The sequence below is a fragment of the Mangifera indica genome, chromosome 18 (assembly GCF_011075055.1).
Source record: "Mangifera indica cultivar Alphonso chromosome 18, CATAS_Mindica_2.1, whole genome shotgun sequence".
In the NCBI taxonomy this organism is placed as follows: Eukaryota; Viridiplantae; Streptophyta; class Magnoliopsida; order Sapindales; family Anacardiaceae; genus Mangifera; species Mangifera indica.
The window spans coordinates 9953977-9970636 of record NC_058154.1 but is presented as its reverse complement, the minus strand read 5'-3'; the positions used below and the strand labels follow the sequence as shown (position 1 = coordinate 9970636).

The following is a 16660-nucleotide window of genomic DNA, read 5'->3' as shown; positions in this document are numbered from 1 at the left end:
AGATCTCCAATTCACCTAATTTACCACCTTAGAATTTCAAGGGTTTGAAAATTGTCGTTCCAAGATTTAATGGTGTTGACGTTTCTTCTTCTTTAATTCAAAATTTATCCCAAACATCCTTAACAATCTCACAATTGACTATTATTTTTATTTGATTAATTGAAATAACATTAAAAATAGCATGAATGACTTTAAAATTCCATTTGGAGAGTTTTAATTCGATAGTAATCCATGGTTCGATAAGTTTGGGTGTACAAACTGTTGATTTTATCGTTGGCTCAATATATCAATAAGGGCAATGATCGTAAAATTTAAAATTTAAAACATAGCATGATATTCATCCCCGATTAACCAAGATCCAATTTATAGGATATGCATAACATGTCGTCACACCATCAATGGGTGTTTTTAGGTACTTTCTCATGTATTCTTTTAACGATAATCTTGTGTGAGTGTAGCTATTCAAGCTAACATAGGATAGGATAATGCCAAGGTGATTCATATGAGGCACACTGACACAGAGAAAATAGAGGGCTCTAAGTTTCTATATGACACCTTGGGATTGATGAAATCATGTTTTGTTGAGAGCGTATGAAAAATGACATACAAATTAAATAGTTTGCATATGCAGCCAATTTCCAAGGAGTGGTAATGCCACTTATGAGTGTGATATATCTAGGACAGACATATAACACATCATTTAAATAACCGTTTAGTGTACATTCATGATCGTTCATGTGATACCATATCAATTTACATTAATTATGTGATTGATTCTCAAGTTATGTGATGGCATATTGAATAAGGACAATTAGAGATAATAAAATCCATTTACTCATAATGAAGACATGTTCATTTGACCTGACACTTATCTAATAATTTAATTTCTTTTATTCATTTTGGATATAGTTAACTCTCAAACATTTCATTCCAACCCTTCCATTTTTGGGTTATTTCAGCTTTGACCCTTCAATCAACGTAGTCATTATTGAGTCTAACAATCTTATACATAGAGCTCGAAAATCATATCAGATTTTGGACATGATTCATTTTATATAACCCAAGGCCTTAAGATTTTGTGATCTACCCTTTTTTATGTATGATCCACGGGCTCTTTATCATGTAAGTAGTGTCTAGATTTATGACAAATCAATAATCCATCACCCATCATTTGGATGGCTATGATACCTCATTAGAGGTTAGCCTTAGTCGGTCAATTTGGTGAATATGTCTATTTAACATGTACTCATGTGTTATACCATGTTATCAACAAACAATCTTAACATGAGAAATATGTCATTACCTTTAAGTAAGATTATTCAACATTATAATAGTTATAATTGTATTACTATGATTTAGGTCAAAATAGTACCAAGAATAAGAACATTTCTAGAATGGATATTATTTGTATTTATAGAGTTCTCATGATCAATGCTACACATTGATTCCCACACTACAATTTTGTCATCTTAAGGACCATTCATCTAATTACAAAAAGTAATAAAATCAATGATGAAATAATGCCATTTTATTAATAATATCGTAATACAACTATTATTACATGAGTAAGATGATCAATATTAGAGCACCTACTCTAATAGAAATATCATCTACAATAATTATAAGAGGCAACAAATCATTAACAACATATATCTAGAAAATGCTCTCATCTTCCCCTTCTAATATAGATAATTAGTTCTATGTAATATGAGAAGTCTTATAGTTTATCAACCTCCTCAGAAAAAATCTATTAAGAGAAAGAAACAAGTTTATCAAAAATGAGAAAAATGAAAAAGTAGTAAATAAACCAAAGAAGAAGACTAAAAACCAAACCCAAGAGGATCTACTAAATATGAGAAAATTTTGAACCCGCTGCGATACCAATTGAAAACCAGTAAGGTGAGATGTACTATGTTAATATTGATAGTCTCTCACAGTAATCAAACAACCAGCAAATGCATAGAAGTAAGTGGACACAACCCATTTTTTTATTGTTCAACCAAGAATTAATATAGCCTACATCTATGAGACCTTGTCAAGGTAATCCACTAAAAATAAACTCAACATAAAAAACAAGCAAAAATTAATGTACAAAAGTTTATCCTCATATCTAAAACACTTTGACTATCCCAATCAATTATTCAAGCTGAAATCCCTTTAAAACCCTGGTCTCGAATTCTCTTCAAGCATTAGTAACTTGATTTGTATCCCACGATTTGATCAATCAAGCTAACCTGCTAGACAAAGTTAAAAAATAAAGCATAGAAGAAAAATTGCAGTACTAAGCTCTACAGAAACAAATGAACCTGACAAAAAATGACAGTAAAAAATTTCGCCCTTGAAACAAAGAAAATAAATAGGTTAATCTATTTGAAGACAAAAGTAAGTTCATACACCCAACAAGAGCAAGGCAAATGAGGACACCAATACAGAATCACAACAATACACTTAGACAATAAATAACTAATTCGAATACAGACAATGCAACCATGTGCTTAAGTGAATAACCTAGCTTAGATGATCATATACAATGCAACCATATGCATGCCAAATACCAAACGTAGACAAAATAGTTCATACGTTTACTTTAAAAAGCAGAGAGTAGGACATGACACCATTGCTGTCGGTCATTGCTGTAAGTCGATATACACGACTCCATTCTATCAACTTCATCCACTTAAAAGCATGATGCAAATGGCTGCCATTCATCAAAAGTCGAACTCAGCCATTTTCATCAGTCAACGATAAGGCAGAAATTCGTCTAAAATTTCAATCTCCTTCAACCCACATGTAAAGGTGGATCCAGAAATGTAAGTGGGAAAATGTGTTCATATGGACTACTTTATCGTCCTGAAATATTAATGATGAACTATGCATGAAAAAAAAGCTTTTAATGGCTAATTTTTGGAACATCTATGACACCTTTAGGCAAACTTTATATTGATAAAACACGAAAGATATGTTGGGTTTATATATACATTCCACATCACTTGAGATATTAAGATATGAATGATTAAATAGTCTGTGAGTTACTTAAGTTCTAAAGATACATTTTGAGTTTACAAAATCCACAAGTAAGACCAATTTAGACTGTGTGTTTAAAGTAAATAATATCTTGACAATGTGTCTTTATTGGGGATGTTACAAATGGACTAAAATATTATAAATGATATCTTGATAGTTGGTCAAACTATTAAACCAGAATTTTACAATAGTTGGTCAAACTATTAAACCAGAATTTTACAAATGAGAGGATTCATAATAATGGGTCAGACTATTAAACAAAGACGTTATAAACAAGAGAAGATTTATGACAATGGGTCAAACTGTTAAACCAAGATATTACAAATGAACCAAATTATAATAAATGTTATATTGATAGTAGATTCGACTATTAAACAATGAGTCAAACTATTAAATTAAGATGTTACAAATGAATCAGAATATTATAAACGTTATCTTAGTGGGTCAAACTATTAAACTAATTAGAACTAATTATGAGAGAATATTATAAAGGTTATCTTGATGGTGAGTCAGACTAATAAATCAATAAGAACCAGTTATGAGAGAATGTTATAAATGCTATTTTGATAATGAATCAGACTATTAAACCAATTTAACAAGTTACGGGAGAGGATGCTACAAATGGATGAGAATTTGTATGTGCATTCCACGTAATTCCAAAAAAAATCAATGCGATCTTATGTGTTGGATGTTGAACGGATATGGTCATCATGATTTATAAATTTTTACTCATCCAACTCTAATTCTTATAAATTTCAGCTAAATGATTGATTATTTGACCACTATCAGTCCATAAAATCGATCCCTATCATATAAAAAAATAATTTATTTGGCTGTACCTGTGAAACAAGCCAAAGGGTCATCCCACAGGTGGCAAAAAATCATGAAGCAGCCAAAAGGATTGAAGCATCAACATAAATTAAAGCTTTCCAAAATCTAAGCTCTTAGAGGCAACTCTCAAAATCTCTCCTGGGTATTGGAGATATATACATCAGATATGCAATAGCAAAAGCCTTAAAGCATGATGCCTTTTTTAGCATGATTCCTTTTTTAGCATGAGCCAGCTTACAAGAAATTTGTTGATGAATTGGATAAAGCCAATAATGGCCGACATTAGAGGACAAATTTAGGTGACCAGATTTCATGAACTTGAAAACAGTCTGGCTGTTAGCGCAGACAAAGAGAAGATAGACAAGTTTGACCCATTAAAGCAGATTAGTTTGTTTTTCTGACATGGATGTAGTGCGATGTGATTTTAAGGCTTTAATGGAGTTTGACCCATTAAAGCAGACAATTTTCAAAGTTTATCTGCTTGTGGGACGATCCAATCTATAAAAAGGCTTCTTCATGTTCTCTATCTCACTACTTTGCCATATTTCTAACCTTGTTAAGTCTTTTAAACTGCTATGTTCATGGCTAATTTATCAAAAGCTGAAGTGTTTTTAGTTTCGCTTATGTTACTGGTGCTTGTAGTGAGCTCAGAGGCTCAAATTTCTCATGATATCCCAGCAGCCTCAGCAGAAAAGATTGACAGCAGACTTGTCCTAAGGAAATTAGGCTACGATGTAGCAAAACTCCAACAATATGGGAGGAGATTGATGCTTGGTTCTGATTCCCAGAGAGTTTCTCCAGGAGGCCCAGATCCTCAGCATCACTCATTACCCCCAGCATTTATCTAGAGAGCAATACTATGCATATCCATTTTAAATACACAAATGAGTACGTATTTATGTGTGTTATCATGTGATTGAGTGTTACTTCATCATTAATTCAAAATCACTCAATCATATGATGATACACATCAAATACATACACATTTTTATACTTAAAGTGGGTATACGTAGTTTTAACGTTTCCTGAAATAATAAAATTATGCATACCTACTTTGAGTACACAAACGGGTGCATATTTGATTTATGTTTTCATATGATTGTCTGATTTTAAATTAGTGATAAAGTAACACTCAATCACGTGATGATACACATAAGTGTGTGTTTATTTGTGTACTAAAAATAGGTACACATAATATTGCTTTTCTATTATCTAGCTAGCAGGATGTTCTAAGCTCATTGGTCTTACTTTGTTTATCCTGTCTTTTTAAATTCTGTTTATGTTTATCTTTTCCCTGCTTTCTGCTGTATGCGTTGTTGTTGAGAATAAATGCAGGTCTGGCTAGTTTAAATCTGCATTGGCTTCAATGAAAGATGTTCTTTTTGGCCCCTGCTATTTTAATGTGTTGTTGCATCATAAGAAGTATGGCTTCAAAAATATTAAACTTACTAATAGAATAGCAAAAGATCACCAATTATATATTCCTCTAATGCTGATAAATATGTATAAAAATGACTATAAAACTAGCATGAAGCTCCAATTGGTTCATTTATTAATATCCAGTGTCACATGATATCTATTTATGTTGCTTGTCACTCTCTCTCAAAGGTGTTAGATAGGCTAGGCTACCCGTGACCCGATATGGGCACAACTTTTCTGGCTCGACCCACTTAGGCTTGGCACAAAAAACCTTAAGACATTCTAGGGCCGTGTACTGAGTGGGACATGCCTCATGTCATAAGGTAAAGCCTATGGGCTAGTTCGACATGGCTTTATATTGTAGTGGCTAATTTTTTAACTTTTTTATTAATGTTTTGGATGGGTCAACCCATCTGGTATGGTCTATTACTGTAGTAGACCAAAATAATGAAAAAATTAAATAAAATTTCCGTTTTTGGGCTGATCCATGGAGGCATGACTTGGATGCTCTGAGCAGTGTCTTAGGCCTTCAGATTTTGCCCAATTGGCCCGACACAAAACCCATCAAATGGTACGCTTGACATAGTCCAACATGTGGACCTGATAGGGCACATCAAGATCGGCCCGACCGGTCCTAGTGACATCTCTATGCTCTCTCTTATCACTTTTAGTCTACAAGGCATGGAGTTACTATAATTGTCTTCTGAGTGATTAAACTAAAATCCTGTAATTTGACTGGCATTTGAAAATGATAATGTTTCAAGCCAACAGAGATTAGGATTGAGACAATGACTATAATTGAGCATAAAGGATTTTCATACGATATTCAGGATAAAAAATATTTCCAATAAACATTATTGATTTTCGTCCAAACATTATTGAAATTAGGGCTGGATTCGACCCGAGCCAGCTCGAGCTCGAGCTCGGCTCGGCTCGGTTTGAACCCGAAACGAGCCGGGCTCTGCTTGGCTCGATCGAGCTCGAGCCGAGCTCGAGCTGGCTCGGGTTGGCTCGGTTGATTTTTTTAATATTTTATACAAAACGGTGTCGTTTTGATTTTTATATATATACAAAACGATGCCGTTTTGATATGAAAAATGAGCCGAACCGAGCCGAAAATGAGCCGAACTGGAGCCGAGCCGAGGTCAGCTCGAGTCGAGCCCGAGCTGAACTCGAGCCGGTCATAAAAAAACCAAGCCGAGCCCGAGCTGGCTGCGAGCCGAGCTCGGCTCGGCTCGAATCCAACCCTAATTGAAATCATGTGGTCGTCTAAAATAGATGCATCATACAAATATTATTAAACCGAATTGAATATATCTCTGTCCGGTGGGTGTTGTTGAAGAGGACACCATGATTAATCTTACAAACTTGAAATTGATAAAATTGGTTTCTTTTCGTGTAAGCGTGTGTCTAATTAGTAAAAACACGAATTATTTACATTTTAAACATGTCGTTCTAAATTTTTAAACTCAAAACGTATTAAATACGTATTAAACTCGTTTTCCGTATTAAACATGTATTTTTGCTCTTTTTTACATTTTTTTTAATGAATTTTTAAAGTGTGAAAATATCTCCTCCACTTTTAATTAATTGACATAATATCATAATTATATAAAACAAAAAGAAAACCCAATTTTTTGCCATCTAAATCCGTAGCCTCTCTTGCTCTCTAGTGTTTTTGACTTTCATAGCAGCAATAAAACGTTTTTTCACTAGCTCTTCTTCACTAGATCAATAGTATTTCTTTGTCGGACTCCACTCTTTATCTTTGAAATTATCTGAAAAGATAAATTTAATTTTCTTAACTCAAACCTCAATAAATAACAATATTTTAGTGATGATTTTAATAAAAAATTTATAAAATAATAATTTGAAGTATGTTTAATAATTAATTAGATATTTTACATTTAATATAAAATTCATGAAATGATAATTTTTTATGATGATTGAATCTTAGTTATATATTATATTATATTAAATTTAATAATCAATTAGATGTTTTACATTTAAATTATTATATTGATTTTAATAAGGAGATATATGAAAAGTATTAAAATTCTTATTAATATTATCATATTTTAGAAATATATTATAGATTATGTCTTATATTAAACTCGTATATAAAATTTTTATTTTTATTTTTGTATCTGAATATTTTAACTTTTTTTTATAAATATATTTTTTATCATTTATCATATTATACTTATATAATTTCTGAACCTTTTTTCCTTTTTGTGTATTTACTAACTAGGGTGTGTGTGTGTGTTCACTTAATTGGATAAGATATTGGGTAGTCAAAATCCCAATTTTATCCTTACATTCTCCCACCTGGCCTAATTAGAGTATTTTATGTCTCATGATAATACCATGATATAACTCACAATCATGCTCTATATTGTAAATAACTCCTTCCATAAACTACAACACTTAATTACAATTGGCCAAAAGATTTATTCCCACCTAAGGTATAGTGTAATTTTAAATTCACACCTGTCAATTTTCAAAAACTTAAAGTCTCATCTATGAGCTAATTTCTGTTAAAATTCTCAGTTAAAGCTAAAGGTAAAATCGTTATTTTAACAATCATATTAAAAAAATATATAATTTATTATATTTTTTTCCTTGGGTTTTAAAAACTAATAGTTTTACCCTTGCATAAGTTTTTCAGTTTTGAAAAGTCACATTCCCCCTCCCCCCTATCTAAGGTGTCCATCTTTTTCCCATTTGCAGCTACCCCTATAAACTTTTAAAAACTTAGCGGTGAGAGATGATTGGTCGAACAGAGGATATCGTCAAACACAAAGTGGTAGCCAAAAAGGAGAGAAAAAAAACCTAAGTTGGGAAAAATAATAACTTTTCAAAACTAGAAATGTTTAGGCAGAGTTTTTAAAATCTTAGGGGTGATGAGATTAAATTATATATTTTTTAATATTATTATTGAAATGATGGTTTCACCTTTACTTATAACAAAAAATTTTAAGAGAAATTAATTTATAAGTAAGATTTTAGATTTTAAATTTTTGAAAGTTAGAAGGTAAGAGTTTGAGATTACATCAAACCTTGGGTTAGAACAAATCTTTTGGCCATTACAATTTATTATATTAGGTTCTTAACAGAGAACGTTATATTATCGTTTCATCATGGTCAACAATAATAACTTATATGATCTTTTTCTTGTTAATATTAAATAATAATGCATATGTAACATCATATACTGTTCACAAAGCCTTAGCAGCCTCCTGTGCATTATTTAGCCTCTCCAAGTCCATACTTCACATAGATACTAAGACACTGCCTCAATTGTGGATTGGATAGCAATCTCATAAACCATGCAAAGATTTGGAAGAGCCATCAAACACAAGTATGGTATTCTTAAATACCTTATGGTTGTTTAATAACATGTTCGTATAAATTATTCTCTAAAATGTGATCCTCTATAAGGTTTTTTTGGGGTTTTTCTTATGTATGATTGAAAATTTTGTAATGTATTTCGCTGTTCTATTGGTGTTTAGCTACCCAAAAACCCCAACAATATATACATCAGATATGCAATAGCAAAAGCCTTAAAGCATGAGATAGCTTACAAGAAATTTGTTGATGAATTCGATAAAGAAGATAACGGCTTATATGAGATTTATGTCTTTTTGTAGTTATAGTGGACGGTAGAGGACGAAATTTAGGTAACCAGATTTCATGCTCTTTAAAAAACACTTTGGCTGTTTGCGCAGACAAAAACAGGATAGACATTGGAAACTTCTCTGTGAAATGGACAGTGCGATGTCTTTTTAAGTGTTTAATGGAGTTTGACCCATTAAAGCAGCCTAGTTTTGTTTCTCAACAGAGAAGACAAGTTTCAAAGGTTATCTGCTTATGCGAAGATCCAATCTATTAAAAGGGCTTCTTCATGTTCTCTATGTCACTACTTTGCCATATTTCTAACCTTGTTAAGTCTTTTAAACAACTATAATCATGGCTAATTTATTAAAAGCTTAAGTGCTTGTAGTTTTCTTTATGTTACTGGTGCTTGCAGTGAGCTCAGAGGCAAAAATTTCTCACGGTATCCCAGCAGTCTCAGCAGAAAAGATTGACGGCAAACTTATCCTAAGAAAATTAGGATACGATGTACCAAAACTCCAGCAATATGGGAGGAGGATGATGCTTGGTTCTGAAACCCAGAGACTTTCTGCAAGAGGCCCAGAACTACGTCAACATCACTCTTTACCCCCAGCATTTTCCAAAAGAGTTTATCGTTCGCAAGCAATACTATGTATAATCACTTTAAGTTCACAAATAGACACACATTTATATGTAGGGCTGGATACGAGCCGAGCCCGAACAGGGCTCAGCTCTTTTTCAGCTCATTTTCAGTGAGCCCAAGCTCGGGCTTGGGCTCGTGCGAGCTCGCTAAACATATGTTCGTGTTCGGTTCGTTTCATAATTTTAGTGTTCGGGTTTGTGTGTTCGGGCTCGGGTTCGCTTTAGGCTCATATTTCCAAGGAAAAACGGTGTCATTTCTTCTTTGAAATAAATGTTTTTTTATTTGAATGCTCGGCTCGTTTAACCAATGTTCGTGTTCGGGCTCGTATTCGTTTTTGCTTAAAATTCAGGCTCGTGTTCGGGCTCGGGCTCGTTCAAGGCAAGCTCGGGTTCGGGCTCGTTCGAGCAAAGCTCGTTTTGAGCCCGAACAAGCTCGCTTCGAATCCACCCCTATTTATATGTATCATCGTGTGATTGCAATTGGGTGTTACTTTATATTTAAATCAAAATCACTTAATCACTTGATGACACACATCATATGGATATAAATTTGTGTATTCAAAATGGATACGTATAGTTTTATTATTCCTAGAATATCTCATTCACTTGTGAGTGTTAATTTAAACATACAATAAACCAGGAGAATTACTATATTTTGTTATCATGATGTAAGCTCATTGATCTTACTTTGTCTATCTTGCTTGTTTAAATTCTGTTTATCTTTATCTTTTCCTTGCTTTCTGTTGTATTTGTTGTTCTTGAGAAAAAATGCAGGTCTTGCTTATTTAAATCTGCAGTGGTTCAATGAAAGATGACCCTTTTGGCCCCTCCTATTTTTCATGTGCTGTTGCATCGTAAGAAATGTGGCTTCAAAAATATTTAACTCATTTATAGAATAGCAAAAGATCACCAATCATATATTCCTGTGATGCTGATAGTCTAACTCATACAATCTCTCCATTCATCCTCATATAATAGATATATATTTGATTTGTATCGTTAAGTGATTAAGTAATTTTAAATCAAAGATAAAATAATACTCAATCATATGATGATACATTATTTACATACTAAAAAATAGATGTATACAACATTATTGTTAATATTTTGGATAGCGATGGGGGGATCTCATCGTGCATACACAAAGGATATGGAGCTGCACATGGGTGGCCTACACAATTTGTCAAACTCTCTATTACTTTAAGGCCTTCTAGTATTTTAATTTTGTCTTCAAAATCATTAATTCATGTTCAAGGGATAATAACAATTTCGTTAAATAATTTTGTTTAGGGTCATAAATTAAATTAAAATTTAAAAATTCTTTACATAAATTGATTTTGTCTCCATCAGGCCCAAAAGGCGAGTCATGCTAAGGTTCCCCAATGGATGGGCTTTCGTCCCAAGCTGGTCCAACAAAATTTCAAGACTGGGGCATGGTTTAGGGTCTTCAGTCTCTGTTTTCACAGGCCCTTAACAGGTTAGTACACAGACTTGCGAAAAATTATACAAAATTAATTTTTTAAATTATTTTGGTTTATTACAATAGTGAACTGTATCAAATGGGTCAGTTCATTCAAAATATTAATTAAAATAATTAAAATAACCCAAAAATATTAAACCGTATCAAATTGACCTATGAAACTTGCCTCACAGCCCAAGACACAACCTGTTCGACGCACGAGACTAGCATGACTTGTTTCTTTTAATGTCGGGCCAAAATGGGTCATATCAAAATTGTCATGTTCAGCCCGGCCCATTTTCCATATCTGGATCTAGTAATTGGAAAATATGTTTGGCCCAAGGACTATTTCTCATCCAAGGTATGTTGTATTCTCAAGTTTTTCCTCTTTAATTTTGATAATCTCAAATATTCATCTATAAACAGTTAAAATTAACGGAACCCTAACTCTTTAAAATTTTATCTCTTTTTACCCCCTAAACTTTAAAAACTAAAAGTTTTTCCCAACTTAAGTTTTAAAAAATAACAGTTTCACTTTAAGGTTTCGTTTTGAAATCTCTGACATCATCTCTGACTCTAATCCCGACGGCCTCTCTCTCCTGAAGCATCCTCTCTCTCCGACAGTCTCTCTCCTCCTATTTGGATGCTTGATCAACATCAGAGGAGCGATGAAAGATGAAGAGGCTTTTCGTCTTCCCCGACGAAGCTCTTCGTCTTCACCACTCTTCTGATACCAATCTGACGTTCAAATGGGAGGAAAAAGACCGTCGAAGGGAGATGATGCTTTGGGAGGGAGAGGCCACCTGCAATGGAGCCGGAGATGATATCGGAAATTTCAAAACAAAACCCTAAGATAAAACTGATATTTTTTAAAACTTAGGCTAGGGAAAACTTTTAGTTTTTAAAGTTCAGGAGGGCAACAAGAGATTATATTTTAATTTATTTTTAATATTATAGAAAAAATAATAATTTTACCCTTATTACCGTTAATTTTAACTATTTATGGGTGGATATTTAAGATTATCAAAGTTAAAGGGGGGAAATGGGCTGCAGCATACCTTGTGTGGGAAAAAATCCTTTGTAAAAATTAGAAACAAATGTATTAACTTTTAATCCGGTTCCTGTCATTTTAATTGAAGTTGACGACTGTCTGTCCCTGGCCCTCGCTTTTGTTTCCTTGGCTCTGCTTCGCCTCACTTGTTCACTCTCTCGCTCCTCTCCTCTCCCCAAACGACGCACCGTTCTTCTCGATTTTTTAACGAGCCCTAAACCCTAATTCTTTTATTCGCCTCAAAATTCCCCACCTTTCATCTTAAATTCTTCACAATAACCCTTTAAACCCTTACAAAAAATAAGCCTCTTCCTTCTCCCACTTTTCAAATTGCCTCCTTTGTTCTGTTTTTAGTTTCGTTTTATAGTGGAAACGAACCTTTTTTGCAAAGTAAACAAACCCTTTTAGTTATATCGTAACCCAGTTTGATTTTTAGTGTTTTTTAGGTGAACTTGTTTTCTTTTTCAACGATTTTTTCTTTTTCATCTCAGCAACAGGAAGCATCCTAATTTTGAGAGCAATTTCAGTTTATGGCATTTGGGGTTTGTTGTTAAAAAGAATTAGGGTTTTTGTTTGACGATCACATAGATGGCAGATTGTTGTATTTCTGAAATTTGGTTTTTGTCTCCCTCCAAAAGCTGAAAGATTTTTTCTTGGGTTTGTGTAAAGTTAGGGGTTTTGTTTGATAATTACATGAATGGCTTCAGGTCCATTACTTGGTGATGCTGGAGAGAAGCAGAAGAAGAAATTGTATAACAGAAAGAACCAAAACGTTTCCGATAATCCCAACAATGTCCCTCAATACTATCAACAACACAAGCGCCAGAAATCTTCACAACAACACCTAGCCACCACTATTGATGACAACTCCTCGCAGCCTCAGACTATTCCTGCAGTATCAGAAGATTCCTCAAGCCACAACCTTGAGCAACCGGGTGTTGCCCTAAATAACCGTGAACCCAGCAATGCTATTGGAGTACCAGGTTATGTTAAGTTTGATAACTTTGTACGGATTAATTTAAATTTAAGAAATAGGGATGAGGTTAGAGCACTTAAAAGAAAGCTTTCAAGCGAACTTGATCAAGTGTTGAGTCTGGTTAAGAGGCTTGAAACTACACAGAGCCAGTTAAGTAAACATGTAAATAGAAATTCAATGAGAAAGAGTTCTGAGATGGGTTCTGTAGAACCTGCAAATCCACGGTCTTTCCGGGGATCAACTGTATCTGTGAGTGAGAATGAGAATAATCCTGGAGTTAATGGTGAAATGGTAGACAAAATGAAAAAGACACCACAAGTTAATCAGAATAAGAAAAAGTCTGACGCCCTTGTGGTAAGGGAAAAGTCAACCTCAATGGAGATTAAGAAGAAGTCTGATGCTCCTGTGAGAAGGGAAAAGTCAACCCCAATGGAGAGTAAGAAGTTCAAATCCTGTGAAACAGGGGGTGGGCTTGTGTTAGATAAGGGTTTGAGTAGATTGTTTAAGAATTGTAGTAATTTGTTAGAGAAGTTAATGAAGCATAAGTTCGGTTGGGTGTTCAATAAGCCGGTGGATGTGAAGGGGCTTGGATTACATGATTATTATACGATAGTTAAGCATCCAATGGATTTGGGCACAGTGAAGGTTAGGTTGAGTAAAAAGTTGTACAAATCACCTAAAGAGTTTGCTGAGGATGTGAGGCTTACATTTAACAATGCCATCTTGTATAATCCAAAGGGTCAGGATGTGCATATAATGGCTGAGCAATTGTTAATGATATTTGAAGAGAAGTGGACAAAAATAGAGGCCGAGTATAATTTTAGTGGGAGTTCAGAAATGGGGAATGAGTCTGGTTTGCCAACATCCACTTCAAGGACGACTCCAGTTCCTGGTGCACCAGTACGTACACCAGCTCCTGCTCCTGCTACACCAGTTCATTTTCCAGTTCCTGCTCCTTCTACACCAGTTCATATTCCTGTTCCTGCTCTGTCTCCTCAGCCTACAGAAGCAAGGAATTTGGAAAGACTGGAGTTGATGACAATGCATGTGGATCCAAAGACCAAAATTGCGGATCATCAAGCTAAGACACCAGTTCTAAAGAAGCTTAAGGCTAAGGATCCTGAGCTGAGGGATATGACTTATGAGGAGAAGCAGAGACTAAGTTTGAACCTTCAGGATTTGCCTTCAGATAAACTGGACAACGTTGTCCAGATAATTAAGAAGAGGAATCCTGTGCTTTCTCAACAAGATGATGAGATTGAGGTGGACATTGACAGTTTTGATCCTGAAACACTTTGGGAACTTGATAGATTTGTGAATAATTTCAAGAAGAGTTTGAGTGAGAACAAGAGGAAAGCTGAATTTGCCCTTCAGGAAACTGCAGAATCTGACCATGATATTCTGGATACTGTGAGAAATTGAATTATTGATGACTGATGGTTTACCTGTTTTTCCTGCATGCTATTGCCCTTTGCTAAGCTTCCAGTTTTCTGATTGTATTTGCAGAATATTGAACGAGTCATTTCAGAGTCAGCAAAGGGAACTGAAGCAGGTAAAGTGAACTTACAAGGAATTCTGATGCTTACTTTAGGTAGTCTTTTTTGATATTTCAGCAACCTGTTTATCATGCACTGAGTTATTCAACTGGTTGGATTTTAAATAGTCGAAAAGATTGTTTCCACATCTTTACCTGTTCAAGGAGAAAAGCAGTGTGATAATGTGAGTGAATCAAGTAGTTCAAGTGGCGCTAGCAGTGAATCTCGATCATCCTCAAGTGGTAAATGCTAAATCTTTTGTGTTGCCTACTACAGTATTGATGCATGCACCACTCTTCCAGAGATCGAACTGCCATTCGAGGCTAGTATTAATTTGTTGTGATGCTTTTATATGTAGACTCTGGCAGTAGTAGTTCGTCTGGACATGAATCAGAAGCAGATAATTAAACTAGGAGGTGAATGGATTGACTTGAGGTACGGGTAATAAACTTTGGTTTTAAACTTTTAATATGGTTTTTTATTGCAAATCATTGAATAGTATTGAGCCACATATGCTTGTATTATTCATCATTTTATTCCCAAATTGCAATCTCTATTTGTAGGAAATTTTTCCTGGGCTGGCCCTACAAACCCACTAAACTTTCACTATTCTTCTTATAGTGACTGTCAACTGACATTGTCATAATGACATCTAGGGTGAAAGTTTGTTTCTAATATAATATTTTGTTAGTATAATACTTTTATTATTTCAATTAGAGTCCATTTTGCCTTTCCTTTAGGGTGAAAATTTTCCGTTCATTAAAGCAAAATTACATTACATAATTCTGTATTTGGAGTAAAACTTTCCCTTGTTCATTTTGACAAAGAGTGTTTTGAGAGGCATATTTATTTAGGGCTGGGGATTTCTACTCCAATACAATTTTTATTACTTGTCAACGACAAAATGTCATCTAAAACCATTACAAAGAATTTTGATTTATCTAAACACTGCACTTCCATGCATGCCGGTCACACTGATTTCAGGCCAGCTATCTTCCCCATCGCTCCTCTTCAGTTGCCATCACTATATAACCTGCAGGTATACTGGTTTGGCCAATAGAAATATCTAATTAGTAGAATTTTAACTTTCAGAGTTTGGGTCAACTCGTTTAATGTGAAAAATAATGATTCAAGGTCTGTAATCACCATCATGCAGAAAAAGTTCAGATCTAAAAATGCAATTCTGTTGTAAGCATGGTGAGGTCTGAGATATTTTGGTATTAGCGAACTATGAATCGTTGTTGGTTTATCAGATTTTTCATGTTGGTTTTTCTGAGTAGAATGATAAGTCTATAGACTTGCCAGTACATTATACCCGTAATATTAGTAGTACAATGCTTAATATGGTATGCTCATGAGGTTGCATTTTGCAGGAGATAGGAAGATGTTAGATCAAAATTTGAGCCATGTTAGTGAGATGGTTGTTCATTTTGGTACATAATATGGTGTGGAGGAACCACCCCAAGGCCCAAGGTAATCTACCAGTGGTTGCAAGCCTTCAATTACAAAGTTTTTGGATTTTTGGAGGTTGAAACTGAGCACCATTATTTTTGCTGTTATCAGAATTAATTTACCCTTGTGGTTCTTCCTGGTTCTAGTTTGTAGCATACTGTAGTTAAACTTACCCAAATTGCCAGTTACAACTGATGTGAAATTGCTTTGTCAAGTTAATTTATGGTTTCTCTTTTTGCTCAGTTTGATGCCTTCCATCAATCTGGAAGCCATTGCTGCTTTCTTAGCTAGTTATAATTATTTGAAGGGCCAATGGACTATTTTCCATCCAAGATTTAGTCAAATATCAAAAATATACCCACGACATTTAAAAAACCCAAACACTTTTGTATGGGTAAATTTTGTTAGAAACATGGATAAAATTGTTATTTTATCACTAAATTCTAAAGGTTTAAAAATTTATGTCATTTTTCTCTCTTAGTTTGTTCAAGATTAAGTTTTGAAAAATTTACGATTTTCTTTATTTTTAGGTTTCATTTTTGGTAGTTTAGAGAATTTGATCGTTGATCTTCTCGATAAAAAATGATTTTTTGTTATTCAAATCTAGATTAAAAGATGAGTGAAAAATATTAGATGACTATCATTCATATTATTTA

General features: G+C 34.0%; 1 protein-coding gene across 1 annotated transcript; it reads left to right on the top strand.

Moving 5' to 3' along the window:
* Window positions 1-12155: 12155 nt before the first annotated feature.
* Window positions 12156-16223, top strand: LOC123202465 (transcription factor GTE3, chloroplastic-like). The gene is made up of 5 exons (XM_044618420.1): window positions 12156-14427; window positions 14524-14569; window positions 14681-14794; window positions 14911-14987; window positions 15926-16223. The coding sequence occupies exons 1-4, from the start codon at window positions 12739-12741 to the stop codon at window positions 14958-14960; spliced, it is 1899 nt and encodes a 632-aa protein (XP_044474355.1). The 5' UTR covers window positions 12156-12738; the 3' UTR covers window positions 14961-14987; window positions 15926-16223.
* Window positions 16224-16660: the final 437 nt, after the last annotated feature.

What these genes read in the sequence shown, in the direction of transcription:
- LOC123202465 (XM_044618420.1), top strand. Translation starts at nt 12,739, where the DNA reads ATGGCTTCAGGTCCATTACTTGGTGATGCTGGAGAGAAGCAGAAGAAG. An exon ending in AGCAAAGGGAACTGAAGCAG is followed by an intron (nt 14,570 to 14,680) that starts GTAAAGTGAACT and finishes GATTTTAAATAG; the next exon opens with TCGAAAAGATTGTTTCCACA. An exon ending in ATCTCGATCATCCTCAAGTG is followed by an intron (nt 14,795 to 14,910) that starts GTAAATGCTAAA and finishes TTTTATATGTAG; the next exon opens with ACTCTGGCAGTAGTAGTTCG.